The sequence below is a fragment of the Canis lupus genome, chromosome 8, assembly GCF_048164855.1.
Source record: "Canis lupus baileyi chromosome 8, mCanLup2.hap1, whole genome shotgun sequence".
Taxonomy (NCBI): domain Eukaryota; kingdom Metazoa; phylum Chordata; class Mammalia; order Carnivora; family Canidae; genus Canis; species Canis lupus.
The window spans coordinates 41100658-41125562 of NC_132845.1; the positions used below are offsets into that span (position 1 = coordinate 41100658).

General features: G+C 43.4%; 2 protein-coding genes across 11 annotated transcripts in view; one reads left to right on the plus strand and one right to left on the minus strand.

The window, feature by feature from the left end:
* GLYR1 (glyoxylate reductase 1 homolog) overlaps nucleotides 1-7566 on the minus strand; it is a 35322-nt gene extending 27756 nt beyond the window's left edge. For all 6 annotated transcript variants that reach the window (XM_072835648.1, XM_072835647.1, XM_072835645.1 and 3 more), the window contains exons 1-3: nucleotides 7445-7566; nucleotides 6345-6381; nucleotides 5198-5277 (exon numbers count right to left, since the gene is read on the minus strand). In XM_072835648.1, coding sequence (XP_072691749.1) covers nucleotides 5198-5277; nucleotides 6345-6381; nucleotides 7445-7548 — 221 coding nt within the window. In that variant the 5' untranslated portion in view covers nucleotides 7549-7566. The remainder of the gene's footprint in view (nucleotides 1-5197; nucleotides 5278-6344; nucleotides 6382-7444) is intronic.
* A 647-nt stretch (nucleotides 7567-8213) lies between these two features.
* The window catches only part of UBN1 (ubinuclein 1), a 39299-nt gene continuing 22607 nt past the window's right edge, over nucleotides 8214-24905 (plus strand). For 3 of the 5 annotated variants that reach the window (XM_072835638.1, XM_072835640.1, XM_072835641.1), the window contains exons 1-7: nucleotides 8215-8369; nucleotides 12749-13036; nucleotides 16910-16996; nucleotides 17555-17650; nucleotides 18011-18145; nucleotides 18852-18955; nucleotides 19658-20096. In XM_072835638.1, coding sequence (XP_072691739.1) covers nucleotides 12788-13036; nucleotides 16910-16996; nucleotides 17555-17650; nucleotides 18011-18145; nucleotides 18852-18955; nucleotides 19658-20096 — 1110 coding nt within the window. In that variant the 5' untranslated portion in view covers nucleotides 8215-8369; nucleotides 12749-12787. Of the gene's footprint in view, nucleotides 8370-12748; nucleotides 13037-16909; nucleotides 16997-17554; nucleotides 17651-18010; nucleotides 18146-18851; nucleotides 18956-19657; nucleotides 20097-24905 lie in introns of all 5 variants that reach the window. The other 2 variants (XM_072835637.1, XM_072835642.1) reach the window with 1 other exon arrangement.

Below are 24905 nucleotides of genomic sequence, written 5' to 3' on the forward strand. Positions count from 1 at the left end.
TATCGTTGCTTCTCCATCTAGAATTTGGTGAGTAGTACTGAGCAAACGATTTGTATGCTTGCCCTGCCTGAAACCACTGAAAGAGGCTAAGGATTACTGAGTCGTTACAGGTCCAAGTCTAAGCTGTTCAGAAATCGACACCTAAAAAACCACAAATCAAAAAACAAGCCCCCCCCCCAAAAAAAAAAGAAGCCACAAAGAAAATAAGAGTTTGTCAGTTAATTTCAAGCAATGATTATCATATAGACATCAACAAAGACCTGCAGATAAGACAGATTTAGAAGACTCTGTTTTCAAAACTTGAAAACATTCCCAAATGCTGGATACGGCTTTCAAGCTGTGCTGCCTATGCCAATATGGCTAGCCCCTTCTTTTGTGCCAGATTCTTTAATTCTGGTTTATGACACCTGTTCCTGGAGTCCACTGTCTCAGCCATGAGGGGAGTCACCTGTAGGATGGATACTGGTGCTGGGAGAGGAAAATCTACTCAGTGCTCTCTAGGACAGGTACTGCCCAGCCCTGGCAGAGGGACACTGCTGGCTCAGTCCAAATACCTGGAGCAGTGCACTCAACATCCAGTTGGCTCTCTTCTCCAATTGCTACAGTGTTGGATATAGAGAAAGTGAGCCAACCAAGTGCCAGGCGAAAAGAAAGAAGATGCTCCGATGGCTCCGATCTGCTTGTAATTACAAGCCACAGGTTTTTTTCCCAAGAGTTACTTTAGTACTCACTCACTTCATACCTTATATCTCCCTTGATATAAAAAGTATTTCAGGTTGGGATCCTGGACAGCTTATCACTAACTCCACAAACCTCCTGACTCTTAGTGTCTACATCTGTTAAAAATCTTATCCGTTTTCCAGAAGGGCTGTTGTAGGATCAGGTATGAAGGCTGCTAAAGAAACTCTCAAGTGGTCATTTGGAATCTATCCTCTTTTGCCATCAATACTCTCTTGAACGGTTTGTCTCGGGGTTTTTGAACACTCAGGGACTACATGAGCTCCCTCGATTCTGCCATCCATGGCCACTGATGAAAATTTCAAACCCTGAGCTCAGTTTCTATCCTGATGAGCAACTCCCTGTCCAAGATAGGCCCTCAGGTACCTGAAACTTCATCTGTGGGTGTGGTCATGTGATAGAGTCAAAGTTATGCTAAAGTTATTTTTCCCTCTATATCTCCATGAAGTAGAAAACGACCACAAGTAGCCCTCATCCACAGTGGTCATCCAGGCTCGGAGAGCTGAATCCAGCCATCTCACTGAGTTCTTCCCCTTCCAGAGGCGGCTTGTTAAGAAGATCGGTCCTCAGGACACCTGGGTAGCTCAGCAGTTGAGTGTCTGCCTTCGGCTGAGGGTGTGATCCTGGGATCCAGGATCAAGTCCTGCATTGGGCTCCTTGCAGGAAGCCTGCTTCTCCCTCTGCCTGTGTCTCTCTCTGTTTCATGAATAAATAAATACAATCTTAAAAAAAAAAAAAAAAAAAAAAAAAAAAGGAAGGTCTGGTCTTTTTTCTTCCCAACAAGATGTCAACATAATTTGTCAAGATATTTTAGCAGAGAAAAGGAGAAAAACTACTTTTCTAGAGAATTGAAATCTTTATCTTAAGGACCTATCCTTTTCAATCTTTAATAAAGGTTCTTGCTAATATATATAAAAAATTGTATCTATAAATTGTTTTTGTCATAACGTACAGTTTTGAAAAGGAATGTCTCTCACTGAATCCTGTATTGCTTAGGAATTCAGGAGCAGCCCCATGGGGTCAGGCCCTATCCACCAAAATCAGGACACTGTAGCCAATAACCCCTCTCCCCTCCCTGATATCAAGCATCAAAGGTGAGGGAAAGCCCACTTTCTTCTGGAACCACCTATGGCCTTGCCCTTTACAAAGCAGTTCTCATCTCTAAAAATCCACTTGTACTTCCCACAGAAAGCACTTGTCAAATGTCTTGTTTCCTATAGTGCTTCTTATGCACGCCCTAAACATAGTCACCATAGCACCAGTTCTACTCATAGTGCCCCTTACCGAAATGTCTGCTGATTTATGAATAAATCAGTGTTGACCTCTTTAGGGCCATCCATCATTTCATCAGTACGGATTGTGGTCTTTTTAAAGTCGTTATTAAAGAATCTTACTCTTTGATGGGACTTGGTCCCCTTTTCTGATCCTGACTAGTTCCATCAGATCCCTTTGGGAGCATGGACTCAACTGCACACTGCACTCCTGGCAAGGCACAGCAGTTTTTACATAAAGGTGGAAATTTTTTTTTTTTTTTTTTTTTTTTTAAAAAGAAGGTACAACAATTTACTGTTTGGTGTGGGAAGCCTTTTTGGTCAAAGGAATAGACCCAGTTGAAGTCCTTAGGAATTTCTGACTCTCAGATGTCTTTCCTTTTCAAACACAAATCCTTCTCTCTCAGGAGTTTCCCTTTCTTGAAGCCACCTGATTCTTACCAGCTTATTCTCTCTGTAATGTATCTCCACCTCAACCTGGACTTTATTCAACACCTGCTGTTTGATGAACAAGTGGCACTACTTCTCTCCTAACTATGAGGTAGGGAAAATCATCCCACACGTGGGCAAGGACACAAAAGCTTAGAGAGGTGAAAATAGGGACGCCTGGGTTGCTTAGTCTGTTAAACGTCTGCCTTCAGCTCAGGTCATGATCTCAGGGTCCTGGGACAGAGACCCGCATTGGGCTCTCTGCTCCTCCTTCTCCCCCTGCATGTGCTCCCCCACCTCTGTCAAAATAATAGAAAATTTAAAAAGGTGAAAACAGCTTGCCCAAATTGTAGGGCAGTGCGACTGGCATCTGAATGTATAGTACGACAGTAATGAATCCAGAGCTCTTTCCCCAAAATAATTCCCTAGACACTTTACCTTCAGATAATTTAAAGATAGTAAATAATATGTGCTGAGAACCCTTCTCCCTTCAGGAAGTGCTCGGAGATCCTTACCCTTTGTTTCCTTTTGTTGTCATCTGCCTAGCCACAAGAAGATAATGTGTTGGTCCTGTGACCACTTAATTTTTAAATAACTTTTTTGTTTTTTAATTTTTAAATAACTTTTTAAGTGGAATTCTACCAAAGGAGTTTAACAAGCTTAAAGATACTATATATCTAATAGTTGCCTTGAACTCACTTGTTTATGAATCTTCACAAAGAACTTTAGCTAGAAATCACATCACTACCACTACTAACCCCAATAGCTTACTTTTATGTTCAGGAAGTGCATTCTTTTCATTGGCTTCACTTGTGTGCCTAGTTAAGTGCTGAAATTCACTCAACTCCAATTTTCTGTCTCACTTGTATTTCTTATACAGAGGGATCAGTTTACTCTTCTGACCTTACAGCATTTTTTTCTACTTTTTTTTAATGATTAAAAAATCATATTCTCATTGCATAAAAATAAGAAAATTCATAAAGTATAAGGAATCCTTCCAGCATTTTTTTAAATTATAAGAACACAGGGATCCCTGCGTGGCTGAGCAGTTTAGCACCTGCCTTTGGCCCAGGGCATGATCCTGGAGTCCCAGGATTGAGTCCCGCATCAGGCTCCCTGTCTTGAGCCCTGCTTCTCCCTCTGCCTGTGTCTCTGCCTCTCTCTGTGTCTCTCATGAATAAATAAATTTTTTTTTTTCATGAGAGACAGAGAGACAGAGACATAGGCAGAGGGAGAAGCAGGCTTCATGCAGGAAGCCTGATGTGGGACTCGATCCCGGAGTCCTGGGATTATGCCTTGAGCCAAAGGCAGACGCTCAACCAATGAGCCACCCAAGCATCCCAAATAAATAAAATTAAAAAAAAAAAAAAAGGGAACACAATGGTTTTCAGGCCTCCTGTAATCTGATCAAGCCCCCACTCTTCATGAGTTTCCACTTTTGTTGTAGACTGGTATATGTTTGTTTAGCTAATCAAGTTGGGTCAACCATATTTCCTGTTATTCTCAAGAACAGTTCTTTACCCAGGTGGGAAGCCTCACTCTGCTCACACATCCAACTTAACACCCAGTTGCTCACGGTATTCCAACTGCCTGCACACCCTTTTTCTTCCTGCCTATTCAAATTCTATCCATCCTCCAGAGTAGATTCTAACCCCATCTCTTCTATCATCCTTCTTTGACCTGCCTGTTCTCCACTGATGTCTCCTTGTTCTAGAATCCTTTAACAGTCACCTGTATCACTCATTCTGCACTTATTCCCATCTGAAATGTTTATGTCTTGTCACCTGAGTTCCTGAAAGGCTAGGACCACAACATCTGCTTTTCTTTGAAGGAAGCTCTTTTTGGTGTCAACAATTCAAAGTGTGCTGTACAATTAGCACATGTATACACAGGGACAATCTTTCTTGTAATGTCAGTGGCATTACCAGAACATTCCTGCTTCCAGAGTGTCTGTGGCTGTCACAGCTGTGGGTCAGTGATTCCCTTGAATACTGTCATCAAAAGGCTGCTAAATTATTTTATGACAGAGAACTGGGTATATTAGCACACCTGCATGGTGAAGGTAGACACACCATTTAAACTCTAACTCAGGCTAAGCACTCTGGCATATAAACTCCTGAATGAGTGAAGAACACTGCTTATAACAGATTTTGCTATAGAATATATCACTTTCTAGAAATATCTATTTTAACCATTAGCATTAGATTCTTCAGAAAACTCACAGACATTTTAATCTAAGAATCCTAAGTACAGCTACTTAAACCACCTAGCTACACCCAGGTAACCAAAACCATGTAATAACAAGAGAGCTGAACAAATCACTGGAAACTCAGGTAAATATGTATTCTCCTCCTTACTGTGACCTATATGGCCTATCAGAGAATCTCAAGGGAATGGTCCTGATTTCACTGTGTATCTCACACATGAACCACAATGATAAACAGCCATTAAAAGAGAGCTGAACGTGGTCTTTATAAAAGGAACTACTATGGGATTGGATAAAGAGATGTGAGAAATGACATTACTGTGATTATCATATTTAAAAGAATCCTATTTCTCACCTGACTGACATTGTTATTGGCCACAGAACAATTCCTATGAGCTAAGAATATATTTAGGTATAAAGCCAGAACAATATGCCATTCTCACAGACTACAGTAAAAATGAACTAGGGTCCCTAGAATATTCTCATAAGCAGCTCAGATCCAGGGCAACGCCCAAACAAAGGGAAAGTGAAACTCCCAAACAGCACTACTCACTGATCTTCTGTTCCAAAAAACTTCACAAAGAAGCATTTCTTGCCACGAGGTTTCTTCAAGTCTTTGGGTGGATTAACAATCTGGGGAGTAAAAGGCAGAAAAAGGTTTTTCACACCTCTAAGTTGGTAGGAAAAAAATGAAATAAAACAAAAGGAATATGTTTAAAATGAACCCAGGATTTAGTACCTGTCCAAATCTGGCACGTTTGTACTGAGATGTGTGGAAATGTGCAAATATTCTAGTTCCCTACATGTACCATGTAGCAGTGTTCAGTAAGTAGAATACCCCTTCTACTGCAATGGCCCTGTTTTAATAGCAGTTAAAACTAAGATCAATATCAATCCCCTTCAACCATGTGACCCTGTGATCACTGAAAAAATGCACAGAACACTCTTAAAAATATTTCAGTGAAGTAATAAGGTGGTGACTATGCTTACTGGTAAGCACTGGGTAATGTACAGAACTACTGAATGAATATGCTGTACACCTGAAACTACAACACTGTATGTCAATTATGCTTTAATAAACAAACAAACAAAACAACTGTGCAGGAAAAGTTGAGACAGGTAATAATAATAATGAAGAACAACAGAGGCAATGAAAATGCCATATTGCAAAGAGACAGTCTAAAGACATATCCTGGGCTCCTAGCAAGAATTTAAAAACAGAACATTTGGAAAGCTATGACGGATCGCCTCATGCAAAATCTGGAATGCCAACTTCTGCAAAGATGCACTGGAGCAGCACATATGGTAACATGGAAAGAAGATTTAAACTTAGTTGGGACAAAAATACTTTGACTTTTCACTAACCTACATTTAGATTCCGCTCTTCCTGGAGAATTTATTTTCTTCTCCTTTTGTTACATTTAAGTATAAGGCTAAAATTCAAATTAGAATTGATTTCCAGGATTAAGAAACTTCACCAAAACCATCTCTGGTTCAAGAGATAAGCATTTACTGCAGATTAAATGAGCTGGTTTATACTGCACTGTCTTTTCTAAACAAACTGAAGAGTAGAGAGAAAAAAATTGTGTTACTTAAGTCCAGTTTAACTAAATGCCGGAAACAGAGAGGAATGAATCTTAACGTTCTTCACCTTCTCAAACCCAACTTCAGACGTCTTCCGTTAGTATCAAGACACTCACCTTTCCTGGCCAAGGAGGATACCGGCCGAGTTTCCCCCTAGAGAAAACACACAGTCAGCATTTGCCCTGGAAAAGCCAGTCCATCTCCTTCAACCCACTCAACATGAAATGTATTTTCCTAACTCTCCACCTGCACCCTCAAGTGCCAAAACAAAAGCTGGCAAACAGCAGTTCTTAATTTGGCTTCCGCAGCTGGACCCAAGAAGCCCGAACTCTTCAGAAACGAAATGCATAAGTGCAATAAGGTATGTGCATTCTTGCGGCGACAAGGAATACAGAACAAACGAAACCAATCAGGAGTCACTGGTCTAGAGCCTCCCCAGGACTGGGGGCTTGGGGCGGGGGGGGGGGGAGCGTAGTTTGCTCTGTAAACACAGACTTCCCCTTACAAAGTCTGGTTTAATTGACCGCGAGACCAGCCCGGCTTTGACACAATGCTAATGGAAACCTTCCTCTGGGTCGAGAAGTGAGCTACGTCGCTCCAGGGAAGCGGCGACGGTCAGTCTTGGTTCGGGCGGTTGTCTGGGACACGGAAGCAGACTACGAGAGGCACCCAAGAAGGCAGCGGTCACTGCCAAGCCTTCGGCTGTAAAGGAGAAGTCCCCCTTCCATTTCTTCACGGGGCAGCGCCAGCAGTCCGGTTTCGACACCCCGGGCCAAGTCGCCCGCACAGGTCGGCTCCATCGCAACGCGAGTTTTGACGGGCTTGCCCAGGCGAGGTGGCCCCGCGGGCTCCCCGGCTCGCCCGCTTCCCGGGGGGGAGCCTCAGCAAGACCCCAACGACCCGGCGTCCGCGGGGAGGCATGCGGCGCCGGAGACTCCCTTCGCGGCGGCCGCCGGCGTGCAGGTGCGGAGCGCAGCCCTCCCCCGGGCGGCCTCGGGGCTCAGAGCCCGGCCCGCCGCGGCCACTCTCGGCCTCAGTCCCCCGGGGCCGGGCTGCCCCTTCCGCCCGGCGTCGCTCCCGGCGCCGGCACCTCGTCTCGCCCTCTCTCCGCAGCCTGGAGCGCTTAGAAAGGCAGCTCCGGGGCCGGCCGCGAACCCCGCGCCCAGTGGAGGAGCTTCCCGGCGCACCTCGCTTAGCCCTGGCCGCCCGGACTCACCACACCAGATCGCCGAGCCGCAGACTCACAGCCGCCATCTTACCACCCAACCACCGCCGACGCACGGGCCGCCGGGAACACCAAGTCGCCCCGGCGCCGCCCATTGGAGTGCGCGCGGCCACGTGACGAGGGGCCGGCTGTCACCGGCCACGCCGCTGCCTTGACGTCACCGCGCCCGCCGCAATTCATTGGCCGGCCCAGCGGCACGTGACGCAGGCGCCGCGGTCTCTGCGCGCCGGAGCCCGGAGACTCCCGGCTCCTTCCCCCTCCCTCCGGCTCGTGACAACGAAGCGCCCGCGGTCCGAGGCGGCGGAGGCGGCGGTGACGGCGCGGCCGGCCGAGCGCGCGAGGGAGCCGGCCCTGCGGCCCGCCCCGCCTCTGGGCTCTGGCCTCCTGCCCCCTCCCGTCCGCGCTTCCGTTGCGGCCGTTAGCCCCGCGCCGGGGCCGGCCGCGTCCCCACACCGGGGCTGCCCTGACGGACCTCGGCGCGGCCTGGAAGCCAGCCTCGGCCCGCGCGCGGCGGGCTCTGCGCGGCCTCGCCCGGGGGTCTGACGGGTCCTTCGGTGCGCGCTTTCTAACGGCCGGCGCCCGGGGAGCGGCTCGGAGCCCGCGCCCGCCGCCTCAAGTTCTCCCGGGGCGCCGGGGCCGCCCGCCCGAGGTCGCGAGCTGCTCGGCCGACGTGGACCCGGCGTCTCTGCGCTTCCTCCGGGGCCGGCGCGGCGGCGGCACGGCCGGCGAGGCTGCCCCGGGCGCGCGGGGACCCAGCCATGGGCCGCGGCGCGGGCCGGCCGCCCGCCGGGAGGCATGGCTCGGGGGCCGGCCGCTAGCGGCGCCGCAGCCCGGGCGCCCGGGCCGGCATGAGGACGGCCGCGGGGGGACGAGTGCGGCCCGTGGGGCCGTAGCCTGCGTCGCGCCGGGGACAAAGGTGCGTGTCTTTGTCGGGACCGGGCTCTCCCGTCCGCCTCGTTGTAGTTTGACACTTTTAGAGAAGTTGGGAGCTGGCTGTTGTGACAACAGGAAGGCAGATGCTCGCGTAGTTGGGAGTCCGTGAAGCCCAGGGCGTTGAATGGGGAACTGTTTACAGCAGCCCAGCGCGGAGCTCAAACCCCCCCTTCCCCCCGCTCCCCGGGTACAAAATAGCAATTTTTTGGAAAGCTCCCAGTCGCAGGCCCCCAGTAGCCTCGGTGTTGTCGACCTTAGAGTTTCTCAAGAGTCGGTCTCTGCTTGAGAAGGTGGCGGATCCTTAACGCGTCTCCCTGTAGGTGTTTTTGTTGTAGACTTTGGTTGTGAGCACGTTTTGTTTTGTTTTGGTGGTGTGGTGGTGGTGGTGCCATTTGGCTTGTCCGCAGCCTGCTTTTTCCTGGAATTCAGTTTCCCTAACCGTACCGGCCCGTTAGTTTCAGGAGCTGTCATTTATACTGTTTTGTATTGTCCTCCGGACAAGCCAGGAATTGGAAGCACCTTTGAGATTCCAGGAAATGACTTCGTAAAATTCGACACACACACACACGCTGTTCCTAATTTTACAGACTCTTAAATGTTTGAGGAATTGAAAGAGACGTTCAGCGGTCTGATAGAATATATGAATTTTTAAGTCGACATCACATTGGACCTCGGGGCATTCTCATGGGAGTCCAAACGTGGCGAAGAATGTAGGTTTGGTGTTGTCCCGGAACTTCTAGCCAATGCAATAAGACATGAAACAAAAATAAGAGATGTTTCAGAAAGAAGGCAAAATTCTCATTTCTGGGAATGACAGGACAGCCTGTAGGGGGGTGGGGTAAAAGTTAAGGGAAAGCTATTGAATGAGTTCAGCAAGGAGATTAATAAATACAAAATCAGCCTACAAAATTAACTTTTTTGGTTTCACTGATAATTAGTTTGAAAATATAGTAGTTAAGAGAACATATAACAACAACAAAAACTTTAATTCCTGAGAGTAAACCAAGGTGCAAAAGAAGGCTACTGTTTCTTGGATAACACCAGTTGAGGGTTTTAGGAGGGATGTTTTTGTGTGTACAATAACTGTGCTTTTATGTAGCGTGATGTTCGACTTGTTAAAAATGAGTATTTAAATACTTATTTTTTTCTTACGCTTTTAAGGTTTTACTCCCAAATCTTGTTTTACTTACAAATGTAAGAATAGTTCTTTAAAAATAAAAATACTTGACCCTTGACAAAGCTTCAGTTAAGGTACCAGCTTAAAAGATTACATTCCCCTAAACAATGAACTCTTTTTGCAGCGTTACGTACCCTTAAATGTTTGTTTATTTATTTATTTATTTATTTATTTATTATTATTATTTTTTATTCTTAGAGAGAGGCAGAGACACAGGCAGAGGGAGAAGCAGGCTCCATGCAGAGAGCTTGACATGGGACTGGATCCTGGGTCTCCAGGATCAGGCCCTGGGCTGCAGGCAGCACTAAACCGCTGTGGCACCAGGGCTGCCCCCCTTAAATGTTTTAAACTGCATTTGAAGTTTTTTGTTTTTGCTTTTTTAAGTGGGCTCCATGCCCAGCGTGGAGCCCAATGTGAGGCTTGAATTCAAGACTCTGAGATCAAGACCTGAGCTAAGATGGAGAGTCAGAGGTTTAAGTGACTGAGCCACCCATGCATTTAAATTTTTATATGCTTGTTCTCTTAAATACTTCAAAATTCTAAAATGGTGAATTTATAAGCCTAATGGTAAAATCTTTCTAAAGACGTAACTCTTGTTAAGTCTGCTAGATGGAGAAATGAGATTTAAATGAACACTTTCAAACTTAGGTTTTCTTAAGCATTTCAAATTAAAAATATAAGTCTCATAGGTCAGTCCGATTTTCTTAAACTTTTCAAATAACTTAGTAACAAGTAGCAAGGAAATCTCATGATTATAAAATTTAATGCAAAACCTACCAAGTGTTGTTATGTTATAGGTTTGATTTACGTTTATTCTCCAGTTCTCTTTCTAAAGTCACACAACTGAGAGAAGCAGTTATACCATCTAGGTGAACAAAGTTACAATGTCTAAAATTTGGACCATGGTAAGGTTACATTATAAAAATTACCGCTGAGGGGCACCTGGGTAGCACAATCAGTTAAGTGTCTGCCTTTGACTCCGGTCATGATCTCAGGGTCCTGGGATTGAGCCCTGCATTGGGCTCCCTGCTCAGCGGGGAACTTGCTTCTCCCTCTCCCTCTGCCTGACGCTCCCCCTGTTTATGCTTTTGGTCTCTCTCTCTCTCTTAAATGAATAAAATCTTAAAAAAAAAAAAAATTACTGCTGGGACAGAGACCTGTTTGTCCCTTCCAGGGTGAACTTCCTACATCCTGTTAACTTTGAGGTTCCCTTTGTTTGGTGAGAAATTGCCTGCTTGTGTCAGTGGGGGACCTTTAAACCTCCTCTTTCAGCTGTAAATGCAGCTGTAATTTATTTTCTCAACCCAGTGCATCATGAATGTCCTGAGGGCCTTGAAAGCTTCTTTTAGGAGAATTTCTTTCCAGCATTTTAGTGCACGATGGTTTTTTGCACTACCAACCTGTTTTGCTGCTAATCACTTTGCTGCCTATTTAGAATTATTCTAACTCTTCATTTTTAGATATTTTACTCCCTGATCTTAGCAATCACAATTTTTGGTCATGGTAGAAGAAATGAATGTTATGTATATACAAGTAGAGATTCTTGTAAGTGGATATATGTGATAGTATAAATCTTCCTGAATTAGTTGCTAATCATTCATTACTGTCAAAATACAGTGAGCTTTTTGGGGAGAACTTGTCAACATGATTCTAAAATTGATCTGAAATAATAAACAGGCTGGAATAACTACTACTTTTAAAAGAAGAACAATAAAGATGAACTTTTGATTGAAGATATTAAAATACCATAAATTTTTTTCAAAACAGTATAGTATTGGTAAAAGAATGTCTAGATATACTAGATTAACAGGTTGGATTTCAGTAAGAGATCTTAAAATGCCTAATACATTACTATATAATATATGCCAAGTCAGCAGTGGAAAGAAAGGTTAGTGATTGATGCTGAGAAGAAGCCAAGTTAGAGAATTCAGTGTGAAACATTTTTTTTTTTAAAAGACTTTAAAAAATTTTTTTTGTTTTTATTTATTCATGAGAAACACAGAGAGAGAGAGAGAGAGAGGCAGAGACACAGGCAGAGGGAGAAGCAGGTTCCATGCAAGGAGCCCGACGTGGGACTCGATCCCGGGTATCCAGGATCACACCCTGGACTGCAGGCGGTGCTAAACCACTGCGCCACTGGGACTGCCCAGTGTGAAACATTTCTTTTATATCTCACTGTAATCAAAATTAAACAGTAACAAAGTAGGAAAAAGTAGTTGTATGACAGCATTATATATCTGTAATATATCAAAATTTATAGATTTGTAAGAAATCAATTTTTAAAAGCTGCAGTTGTTTTCAACCATTCCCTTAATGCTGGAAATTGAGGTGGTTTTTATTATTTTTCCTCTATAAATAAGGATGCAGTGAATATTTTTATTTACTATAATGGTAGAAAGTTCATACTAGAGCGTGAGTAGGATGTAAGATTATACCTGAAGTGTGTGTGTGCACACACACACAATGTATATGTATAGTGTGTGTGTATTTGGATATTTGTATTATGTAAACCTTTTGGTATTCTGGGCTCTGCAATCTGTTTTGACCATTTCCGAGCAACTTTGAAGGTCTTTGGCATGTCATAATTTTTCACTTTGCTAAGGGCCAGTTTTAGGTGGAGAAAGGTTGGTGTCTTAGGAAATGAGTCGAGAGTCACACTCTTCTGAGACACTGGTTTTTTACTTAACCCAGAGGAGGCAGTACCTTCTGTGAGCTATTGAAAACTTTTCTCATTGTAAGGATTGGCCCTAAATGTAAGTGTACTGCTCGTGATGGAAATACAGAGATCTTAAGAAAGAGATTATTCTCAGCCAGAAAGGAAAAGGTTAAATTAAATGAAAAACATTATTCTCTAGTGGTCTTTGCAATTTTGAGGATTCTTTAAGGCTCCATCAGATGGATTTTCTAACATCAAGGAACTATTGACTAGGCATAGAGAAAAAAAAAGACTGGAAGTATGCTGAATTCTGGTTATTTCTGAATGATAGTATTTGGGGTGATTTACACATTTTTAAATGATATATTTAAAGCAAATAGTATTGAAGAAAAAAACAGTAAGTGGTGATTAAGATCAATTTAACAGTGGATTTTTCTTGAATTTCTTTAAGCTTAAATCTGAATAGCTCAACAGGAAAAATCATTTTTATCATCTTGGTTTGACCTAGTCCTTCTTTTAATGTTAACAGAAGCCATGCAGTGACACCTGCTAAGACTTGTTGGTAGCCATGTCGGAGCCCCACAGGGTCCAGTTCACCTCTCTCCCAGGTTCTCTGAATCCTGCATTTTTGAAGAAATCCCGGAAAGAGGAGGTTGGGGGAACAGAACAGCATCAGGACTCTGAGCCGGCTGCAGCAGCTGTTCGGATTACACTCACCCTCTTTGAGCCAGATCACAAGCGCTGCCCAGAGTTCTTCTACCCAGAGCTGGTGAAGAACATACGAGGGAAGGTGAAAGGCCTTCAACCCGCAGACAAGGTACACCCCAGCAGCCCCAGACTGGGTCTGCAGATAAAACACATGGAACATCCTGTGGAAATGGGACTTCTGGAGGGTGGAAGCAAGACTAGAAAGGCTCTGGCTATCCAAGATCACGGTGCTCAGCCCAAAGCAGTCACAGGTGTGCTGATTTTGCCTCTGAGCAGGAACGGATAGAATTCTTTCTCAAACCATTGTCCTGATTTATGCTAGAGAAAACACTGTGCATCCAAGGCTAATATGAATTATGACTAATAATTAACAATAAGCTATTTATTTATTTATTTATTTATTTATTTATTTATTTATTTATTTATGATAGTCACACACAGAGAGAGAAAGAGGCAGAGACATAGGCAGAGGGAGAAGCAGGCTCCATGCACCGGGAGCCTGACATGGGATTCGATCCTGGGTCTCCAGGATTGCGCCCTGGGCCAAAGGCAGGCGCTAAACTGCTGTGCCACCCAGGGATCCCAACAATAAGCTTTTTCATGCCAAAATTATATATGTGTGTCAATGTGACCAGTCTCTGGCTGTTCCAGCACTGGAATTTTGTGCTGGACGTTTTTCTTTTCCAGTAGAATCTTACTCTGCCTACTGTAAGGCAGACAAGAAAAGACATTGACTTTTCTTTTTTTTTTTCTTTTTTAAAATTTTATTTATTTATTTTTTATTGGAGTTCAATTTGCCAACATATAGCATAGCACCTAGTGCTCATCCCATCAAGTGCCCCCCTCAGTGCCCGTCACCCAGTCACCCCCACCCCCCACCCACCTCCCTTTCCACCACCCCTTGTTCGTTTTCCAGAGTTAGGAGTCTCTCATGTTCTGTCTCCCTCTCTGATATTTCCCACTCATTTTCTCTCCCCTTAATTCCCTTTCACTATTGTTTTATTCCCCAAATGAATGAGACTACATAATGTTTGTTCTTCTCTGATTGACTTATTTCACTCAGCATAATACCCTCCAGTTCCATCCACATCGAAGCAAATGGTGGGTGTTTAAGACATTGACTTCTCATCTCTTCTGAACAGTGAGATTCTGGATAGTTTCTTTCCCTGGTGGGATAGAAACCTATTTTTGTGGGAGGTTTTGTTTTTCGTTTTTTTGTTTTGTAGTTAGTTTGCCAAAATTGGGTTGTAGTCTTCAGATCTTTTGAGAATCAGTTTGATTTCTTAAATATTTTTAAAAATTATCTATTTTCCTGACAGATTTGCTTTGCTCTTTAGTATAGAACTTCTTAAACATGCAGAGTGGGAGAATAATATAATGAGCCCCTATGTACCCATCACCAGCTTCAGCTATCACTGATGTTTTCATTGTAATTTTTTTTGAAAACTATTTGTTGAATTAAATATGTTAGAAAAAGTGCGTATATGACAAATTCACAGCTTGATGCATTTTCATAAACTCAGCACATCCTTGCAACCTGTGCCTGGATTATGAAATGTAATATTTTCCAGGACACCAGAAACCCTCCTCCTGCCCTTCCAAAATACTACCCAGGTCCACTGCCCTAATTTTCAAAAGCTTAGTTCAGTTTTGCACATTTTTGTATTTTACCTAAATGGAATTCTACAGCATGAGTAGGAAATAGGTGAAGAGTACAAGCCTCTACAATGGTGCACTATGCTAGGCTCTGAGGCAAAGGATTCCACACTTGGAGTATTTTGATCTCTAGAGTGGCTCTTAGTAAAATGAGGATCAGCTTAATACCTGGCTCACAGGGTGTTTGAGGGTGGAATCAGATCACATAGGTACAGTTTTTAGCCACATAACTCAGTGGCCAGTTGTTCATTCAAATTCACCATTGTGCTGTTGAGGGTGAGTGCCTTTGGTTAGGAGGATCATCTACTTTCTTTGCTCAGATAAAAATGTGTTTCCTTGATTAAAATCTGATTAGCTGAATGAAAGCCAATAAATTTGTGCCAAGGATCAACCTTGCGTATGAGGGCAGTTGGATAAGATAAGAAAAAATAATTTCAAATCCATTCAAGATTCCTTTTTCAAAGTAGAAATGGGATCTCATTCCTTGAGAGGAAGAGACAGTAGCAGGGATTGGTTGAAGTCTTTATTTTGTAGGTTCAAGCCAAATCAGTAGGTCAACTGAAATTAGAACTCTAGTGCTCTGATTTCACCTTTTTGGGGGATCCAAATGTCCTCTATTGCAGAAAAATGTATGGAGCATACACAGAGAACTTTGGATTCAATTTCAGGGGATTCCTGGTCTTCAGATTCAGAACTCCAGAATCTTTGCATCTACTCTGTGGTTTTCAAAGTAATATGTAATCTGACAGATTCGTGTATTAATTCATTTAGCATGAATTTCTTATAATGTAAAGGCGCTGTGCTAGATGCCGAGGACAATATAAAGGTGGAAAAGCCACTACTATCCCAACCTCAAAGGGACTTTCAGTCTTGTTGGTACTTTAGAATTATGCCAACACAGGTAACAGGAGTTACAATGTGGCAATTGTTTAAGTCTGATACAAGCCCTGTAGGGCTTGGACAGCAGAAAGCTTACATCCCAGATGTTTTGTTTGGACAGAGTTGGACCATCATGTGTGCAGGAAGTAGTACTTTTTGGACAACTACTGTTTGTCCAGACATGAGAGAATGCACGTTGTATCCAGTACTGCTTTAGATTGGTGGAATTTCTTAGAATGATTTTAATCACTTGAGTTATATGTGATCATTATAGAAAACTTAGAAGGTACAGATGAATGCATGTTTTAAAGACCACTCACTTGTGACCCTTATATATACGTTCCACAATATCTCATTTAACTTGTCTTCCATGAATGGATGGGATTCCAGTGGGCAGGGAGAGGAGGGTGGGGTCATAGAGTTTTGTCTTAAGACAGGCATCCGATCTTTAATGATTTTGGTCTATTCTGAAGTCTTAAATGTATTCGGATGGGAGTCCTTTATTAAAATTAAGTTTCCTTGTCAAAAAAGCTTAAAGTCCAACTCTGGAAAATGTACTTGTTGAGAAAAACGCAACAGTAAGTTTACAGAATAGAAATAAGCTTTGGAAAACCACATGAAAATATTTGGAGCGAGTATTGACATTGGGAGGAAAGACGAAATTACTGATCCATCAAAATAAGCTTCCAAGGAAAGGGAATGCTGTGAACCTGGTTTTGATTTCTTTGGTGGCAGTGAAGGAAGTGCAGGTTCATATCACTCTTCTAACCAATACGACAGAATAGCTCTCAAGGACTTGGACTACTTTCAGCAGGTTCTTAACCTTCCTTGAACCATTGACTGCTTTATTTTTTATTTTTATTTTTCTTTCATTGACTGCTTTAGAAGTCTGGTGAAGCCTGTGGGCCTTCCTAGAATAATGTTTTTAAATACATAAAATAATTTTTAGGGTTATGAAGGAAATTATATTGAAACACAGTTCTATACAGGTTGAGCATCCCTGACTGACACCTGGGTGGCTCAGCAGTTGAGCGCCTGCCTTCGGCCCAGGGCGTGATCCTGGGGTCCCGGGATCGAGTCCCACGTCGGGCTCCCTGCGTGGAGCCTGCTTCTCCCTCTGCCTGTGTCTCTGCCTCTCTCTCTCTGTGTCTCTCCCTGACTAAAAGCCCTTCGCCATATTTGGAGTGGTCTAAGACCTAGTGCTATGGTGGGTAATTGTAGACATTTAATTAAGTTTTGTTGAATTACATGAATGGAAACTTTTTTTTCTTAAGCAACTGAAGTAAATACTGTTGGGATGGTAGTGTGTATTTTACCTTGTCTTTTTTGAAAGAGTTGTTTTTATTATGCAGTTTATGGGTGTTGAGTAGTCATTGCAGGTATTATGAATGGAATTGTGGGAATTTTTTTGTGACTCCTATTTTTGTGGAATGGTCTCTTTATACAGAAGAAAGATCTCTCAGATCCTTTCAATGATGAAGAAAAAGAAAGGCATAAAGTGGAGGCCCTTGCCCGGAAATTTGAAGAAAAATATGTAAGATTCCTCTCTTGGGCAACAAAACAGCCTCGTTGAGTGGGAGAGGTTCAGACATTTTTATGTTCCTTTAGTGGATTATCATCTAAACAAGTACAGAGGTTGGCAAGAACAAAATGCAATTATTAGATAAATGCATTATGGTACAGAAAATACATGTGGCAGGCTCTAGCGTGTGAAGCTAAATGGATGAATGAGCAAGAAGTGCCTTTTACTCCTAGAATTTATGCTTAAAATAAATGTTTTGAAACAAAGCATACAAAGCCATTTCATTCCTTCTTCTAGAAGTCTTAGGCCATTTTATGCAGATACAAATCTGTTCTATTTAAAAGATCTTCAGGGAATGGGGTTTAGGGTGGGTGTATGGTTGTGTGTGAGAGAGTGTCCCACTGATTTACAACCTTTAGTCACTAGTTGGAGTTCAAGGCAACAATTAATTCCGTGTGGCAAAACATGTTGACCTTAGACTTAAACATTTATTAAGAGGGTAGGCCTCATGCTGTATGTTCTTACCACAGTTACACATGGAAAAAACGCATAACCTATTTTAAATTTTAGGGTGGAAAGAAACGTAGAAAAGATCGGATACAGGACCTAATTGACATGGGGTACGGTTACGATGAATCTGACTCTTTCATCGATAATTCTGAGGCGGTAAGTCCTTACTGAAAATGCTACTGAAACTACCCCACCCTAGCTCCTACTAATAATGTTGGCCTGGAGGTGGAGTCGAGTCAGCGTGGGCATGCCCTCAGTGTGAAGAGAAAGCTGTCCTGGTGAGAGAGGGGAAGTGACATTCTTGATCAGGCCATGGTTCCCTCACCGAAAATGATGACCAAATCTGTCCATACAGATTTGAGCTAGGACATTCGTGGTTGACCAGAAGCAGGTCTTAGTATGCTGTCTGAGAAGTGACAGAAGAACACAGTCACATCTGCTCTTTCAAGACCCACTCTGCACCTTTGGACTGTTGTACCAGAACTTGGAGCTGACTGTTTGTTTTTTCCCCTTCAGTATGACGAGCTTGTTCCTGCTTCTTTGACTACAAAGTATGGAGGATTTTACATTAATTCGGGAACCCTGCAATTTAGACAAGCATCAGAATCTGAGGATGACTTCATTAAAGAAAAGAAGAAAAAATCTCCAAAGGTTAGAATAATACTTGTTTTTGGATTTCAGAAGTGCTTTCTTATATGACTTTATAAGATCATTAGGTGACTTGCCAGAATGTCTCCTGGTTTAGGATGGCTCAGGAGCTTGGTGGAAAGGCATGACCCGTGTTGAGACTGACAGGTCACTTCTCATGCCTGTACTGTGGGGAGATGCTGTGAACCTGGAGGAGTCCACGCCTGTGTCCCAGCAGGCGCAGCAGGGATTTGTTTCTCGAGGTGGTCTCAGGGTGGGGACTGGGGCAGTGAAGGTTGTGGAGTGAGGGGAGTTTGCACCAACCTTGCTGTGTCTCTTCTGTGGACATGTAGAGGACTTCAGTTCCCAGGGCTGTCACCCCAACAAAAACAAGTTAGCCTTAAGTTTATTTTGAAATCAGCCTACCACTGCCTGTGTGTTTAAAACAAGAGGTAGGGCCCACGTACAGCTTACTTGAACAAGAAAAGTTTCAGGCTACAGAATGGCCTCTTGCCTCAGGCCTGGGTGCTTCCAGGAGACACTGTCAGTGGGAACACTGTGTTGACCTGCTGCAGGTCTGTGGTCCGGGACCAATCTGGAAGCTGTTGCTCTTGAAGGAAGTAAGACAGCTCTCAGGGTGTACCCTGGGCGGAGCAAGGCCAGTGCTGTGTAGTGCACTTGCTCCCTGAGTTAGGGAGCCGTGTAATTGTGCCTTGTCTTTAATTCTCAGAAGCGGAAGTTGAAGGAAGGTGGTGAGAAGATAAAGAAGAAGAAAAAAGATGACACTTATGACAAGGAGAAGAAATCGAAAAAGTCCAAGTTTTCCAAAGCCGGGTGAGAGGCAGCAGCTGCTTTGCTAGGATAAATCTGAACTGTTAGGGCAGGACACCTGGGAGCTGACGCGCCCTCCTCCTCACAGCTTCAGAAGAGGCAGCAGGGCCTGGCCTTCCGTTCCCCCTCACGCCTCGCACGGTGCCCTTGTGGGCAGTCAGTGCTCTCACATCTCTGTGTGTCAGACATTGGAGTTCTCTCTGTCCCTCTGTCAGCTTTGGCAGCTATTTCTGTCACTGTGTGACTGCTGATGTTCCTTGTTCTCTTGGGCACCCCTCCTCTGCCCCACTTCTCCTTCCGTCTCTGCCATGTCCCTTTGTCTTCTGTGGTCCTGCTTTCTTCGTCTCACCCCAGCTGCCCTTCAAGTTGCTGCTGCTCTCTGCTGCTCCTGCTTTTTCCCTTTAAATATTTCTCTTGCCCCCCTCCCCTTTTTCGCAACCTTTTATTTCAGCCTGGCAGTGGTTTTTAAAAACACATCGGATATTTAGCGTTCTGTGACACTGTTTTGCTAACCTGTATTAAATCTCAAGCTTTGGTCCCGGCAAGAAGGAGCTCCATATGCCAAGAGGAGGGAGGAGGAGTAACAGGGTGGCCTTGTGACTAGGTTCCTGGAGACAGTTGCGCTGGGAGCAGGGGCAGTCTCTCGTGAATTTCCCTTTTGAGGTGTACTGCAGCCCTCCTAACCAGTTTCCTCCTTGCTTGCAGCTTCACAGCCCTCAATGCCAGTAAGGAGAAGAAGAAAAAGAAATATTCTGGGGCTTTGAGTGTTAAAGAGATGCTAAAGAAATTTCAGAAGGAGAAAGAGGCTCAGAGAAAGAGGGACGAAGACCATAAACCTGTAGCCGTCTCGTCGGTGGAAACTCAGGGCCTGCGAGAATTGGAGGGCACCTCTGACCCCTTGCTCTCGCTCTTTGGCTCCACTTCTGACAACGACTTGCTCCAGGCGGCCACTGCCATGGACTCGCTGACTGATTTGGACTTGGAGCAGCTGCTCAGTGAGTCTCCAGAAGGAAGCCCTTTCCGTGATATGGATGATGAGAGCGATTCCCTTGGGGTGGGACTGGACCAGGAATTCAGGCAGCCCTCTTCCCTCCCTGAAGGCCTGCCTGCACCCCTGGAGAAGCGCGTTAAGGAGCTGGCTCAGGTATGGTGACACAGAGTGGCCGGGCTTTCCTGGAAGCGGTTTGGGCAGATTGACGCTGGTTCTGCACCACATGAAGCTCGCTGCCCAGAGCAACCCTTAGTGAATTGGCAGTTTCAGTGTTAGCTTTTCCAAGCTCTTTTCTCCTCCCAAGTGAGGAAACTGTACGCTCTGCGCATCAGGCATCACTTTTAGACCTTTTGTGGTTCTTTCATTCCTGGAAAAATCTTCTAGGGAGAGTTTCTCTCTTTCCATTTCCTGCCTATCGGTTCCTTCCCCACAAATATTTTTCCTTTGGTGCAATAGACTGATTTTTTTTTTTTAATTTTTATTTATTTATGATAGTCACACAGAGAGAGGGAGAGAGAGGCAGAGACACAGGCAGAGGGAGAAGCAGGCTCCATGCACCGGGAGCCCGACGTGGGATTCGATCCCGGGTCTCCAGGATCGTGCCCTGGGCCAAAGGCAGGCGCTAAACCGCTGCGCCACCCAGGGATCCCGCAATAGACTGATATTAATGTTGGTGGCAGGCAGCTGAGGCACAGATCCGTCATTTTAGCAATCTTTTGAAGGTTTGGAAAACTCACACAAGCTTGCAGATGAATATTACACGTAGAGTGTGTGTGCTTAATTGCCACTGCATTTCAGTTGCTGCTTGGACTTGCCAATCATCAGTGTTAGGTAGTAAGTACAGGAATGCCTAAGGTGTGATAAATGAAAAGGAGTGAACCTTAATATTGCCCGTGAACCATTAAAAAAACAGCAATAGTCTTTGAGTGATAGCAGCCGTTGGTGTTTGGGAATTGATTTCTAGAGGGCCAAGAACTGTCAATTCAGTAATGTATTGCTGACCATAAACCAAGCATGGGTCGTTAGTTATGATGACTTTTAGTTAAAAAAACGCTTTACCTTGGGCATCATGACTTATGGTGCAACTCTGGTGGCATTTATACTGTGTAGCTTAAGTATTAAGCCAGTGATTCTCCTAGGATTTCAGAATCACTGTTAGGTGTGTAATATCTCTTGTGTTTTAGGGCAGGATGAAATGTTAACCACTGCTACAAATGATTTTCTTGTTTCCAAAAAATATTTAAGCACAACTTACAAAGTAAAGCAAATGTCTTACTTGGATTTTTAGTTCTTCCTCGTTAGCCCATGTGCAGTATTCTCTTTGAATGTGATGATTTAAATGAATTGTGCCATGTCAGGGGTTCAGAGTATACCTTAATAGGACATTAAGGTGGAAGTAGTTGAATCTGAACTTGGCATGTTTGAGCGTACTGTTCTGTGTTTGCTCTTAGAATTTATGTTTTAAAAAATTACTCCTTGTTCTTCTCAATCTTCCAGTTTGTAATCAAATGTTTTTTAGCATCTGAAAGTCTTGTTAAGTAAGTTGAGTTAGATATATGTGGCAGTAGCCAGTCGTTTCTTTAGAGAAATGTCAAAACCATTCTTGGATGTGTCCCTTACCCCCACCATAGGCAGTGTTTTAGTCTGATAACTTAGACTCATTATTTCAATTTCTTGGGAAATATGGACAAATTCAGTGGAAACAAAGTGGCTTAACATGAAACAGCATTGGGTTGTGATTCAAGAAAGCCTTGCTTTCTGGAGTCCATTTGGATGGACTCTGAGCAAGCTGTGCTTCCTCGGTGTTTGCCAAGTTATCTCTTGGGACAATGGAGACAGGGTTCTGGATCCCATAGATAAGGTAGCTTGGGTTTTGGTGGGAAGTGGTAGCCAGGACAAATTGACATACTGAAAATACAGTGTTCATATGTGAAATCAATACTTTAGTCATCACCTGGACTTTCTACTACAAAAGTGTTAAGAAACTCTGGGAAATGGTGTAGAAAGTGGGGATTACCCATCATTCTGCCAATCTGAAAACTATTTTCAATTTGCTTATTCTTTTTTAGCTTCTGTGTATGTTTTTATGGAGTTGTAATTATAGTTGTCAATAATTGTTTCCTGCTTTCTTCATTTAATAAATATTATTATAAACCCCTCATCACTTTTGATGGTTGCATGGAAAAGAAGGCTTATTTTTGGAAAGTTACTTAATGCCATTCCAAAGGATCCCCAGGTGCTCCATTCCCACCAGGGCCTGTGCTTGGGCACTTGGAGCCTCCCCACATGTGTGCACAAGTGCTCTAAACCCAGACCTCACTGAGAATCTCCTGGGAAAGCTATTCTTCCCAGGAGAAAAATGCACACATGCACAAAACTTGCATACAATTCCAGAAGCCACTCATGGATATTTAGATCCTTAATAAGGAATCCTGTCCTCAATCTTGAACTGGACGTTGGTTTTTAAAATTTAAATTAAATTTGATGTACATAACTGTAACATTAGTAGTGTTATATGTTATATTTCATTCCTCTAACTATCCTTTTTTCCTCTTTATTTTTATAAGATTGTTTACATTTAAAAGTTTGGCCCTAGATGATACATGGATCAGTTTCTACTATTATCTGAAAAAGTGCCCAAAACTTAAGGCTTCAAAGAGCAGTTCATTTCTCCTGACTCTGGGTAGCTGGGCAGTTCCTCTTCTGGTCCTGCCTAGCTCACTCTTGGGGCTATGTTCAGCTGGCAAGTTGGCTGGGTGCTGGACCACAGGGATGGCTGAGATGGCCAGGACATCTGGCCTCTCCCTCCTCTGATCTTTCATCCTGGGTTTCTTCAGGGTATGGCAGTTTCAGGGCAACATTTCAAGAGACTGAAGGTAGAAGCTGCAAGGCCCATAAGATCTAGCCATAGAAGTTGTGCATTGACATCGCTTCTCCCACTCTATTGGTAAAGCAAGTCACAGGAGCAAACCAGGTTTGAGGGTTGGGAAATTAGAGGCCACCTCCCTGTGGCACAATGCATGTACTGGGAGGGAAGGGATCTGAGGTCCTGTTTGCTGTCTATTGCAGTCCCGTAAACAGATTCTAATCTGGTATGTATCTGTCCCTTTGAGAACAATCTTTGCTGTGGGAAGCAAAAGCAGATTTACCTTCTAACTAGATGTGATGCTTAAAACTTTGAAAAAATCTATTTGAAAACTTACGTATGTTAGAGAGGTACACCAAGAAGGCTGCCCTGGTAGATGTCTAAACAAAGGTCACTGTTTTTTTCTTATGTTAGTTCGTGTTTCATTTCCTGTTCCCTTGTACTGCACATTTTTATGGGCTCCAAGGTATCCAGTGATTTGATTTGATAGCCTTACCCTGCCTTCACTTAATATGCCTTAAATTGTGCCTTTTTCTTGGTTGTTGAAAAGTTCAGATGTGTTGCCACCTTCAGGTTACTTCTCTTGATGTAGTTTAGCAACTGTTCAGCCTGGTCCATACAGATGACCCAGGTCTGTTGACTAAAGCATAAAATGGGAATGATACTGAGAAAAGAGACAGAGACCCATGTAACCCGGTCTTCTACTCTACCTGTTCACAGCTTACCTTCCTATAGACTTAGAATTCCTGCATCACAAATCCAGGGAGACCTGGATCCAAGGACAGAAATGTAGAAAAAAAACCAAACCTAACCTGTTTGATCTTTTCAAAAAAGAGAATTATACCAGCAAAAACAGGCACAGTATATAAGGTTCTGATCTAGGTGCTGAGAGGCTGCAAGTGGCTTTTATTATAATTGAAACACCCCATTAAAGGACTATTGGAACTATTATATATCAGCATGATTGAGCTGTTTGGTTTAACTTTATTTCCTAATTAATCTAGGATCAATTTATACAACTCCTTAGGCAAGGTTGTTTCTTCTTAGGGTTGAGGAACCTCACTTATTTCTGGAAGACTATCATATAAATCCAATTGTTCTTTTAATTAAGTTTATTTAAAAATACAGCACTTGAGGGGCGCCTGGGTGGCTTAGTCAGTTGAGTGTCCGATTCTTGGTTTTGGCTCAGGTCATGATCTTAAGGTTGTGACATTGAGCCCCCATAATTGGGCTCCACACTCACCTGGGAGTCTGCTTCTCTTCCTCTCCCTCTACCCCTCTCCCTGCTTGTGAGCTTTCTGTCTCTTTCTCTCTGTGTGTCTTTCTCAAATAAAATATTAAAAAAATAAAAATATAGCACTTGACTAATTATCTTCAGGATAAAACCAGACCCTCAGGGATATGGCCTACACAATTCAAAAGGATCAATCAGAAAAAATCTTCTTAAAAAGTATGTTGCTAGAAAGCCTCTGACACATTGGAAAACCAGCTGACATCTAAAAATAAAATTTGAAAGAAACCCTAAGCTTGTTGATAGGCCTGACAAATAGTGGGCATTTGAAATACATATCAAAGTAATTAGATTGAATTAATGTGGAAGTACTTCTGGATCTTATAAGTAGCAGTGTGTAAGCTTAAGCAAAAGAATGACTCAGTTTTATTTTCTCTCAAGCTAAAATCATTTGAAGTGCCGAATTCTGAATCCTGAAAATGTAAGAAATTGGCAGATGAATGGATTCAAAGCCCCTTATTCATTTCCACCCATCCATCCATTTCATCCCCTTTCATCCTGGACTTTTGCACTTCCCTCTTTCCCTACTTCCAGGGGTCAGCAGAAGCTTGAGTTTTGCATATCCTCTGCAAGTTCTGTTCCAACTTTCTTCCTCTGGTTGCATTCTTTCAGTAATACCTGTTTGTTCCTTCATTAATTCACTCAGGTGACATTTACTAACTATTACATGACAGGCAGCTGTGGGAAATAAATTGACAAATAAGATTTGTTTCTTGTTCTCCATGGGCTTGTGCTATAAATGGACAAGTAGACATGTAAACACCTGGCTGTAGGACAGAGTAGAATGAGGTAAGCTCTGTGATGT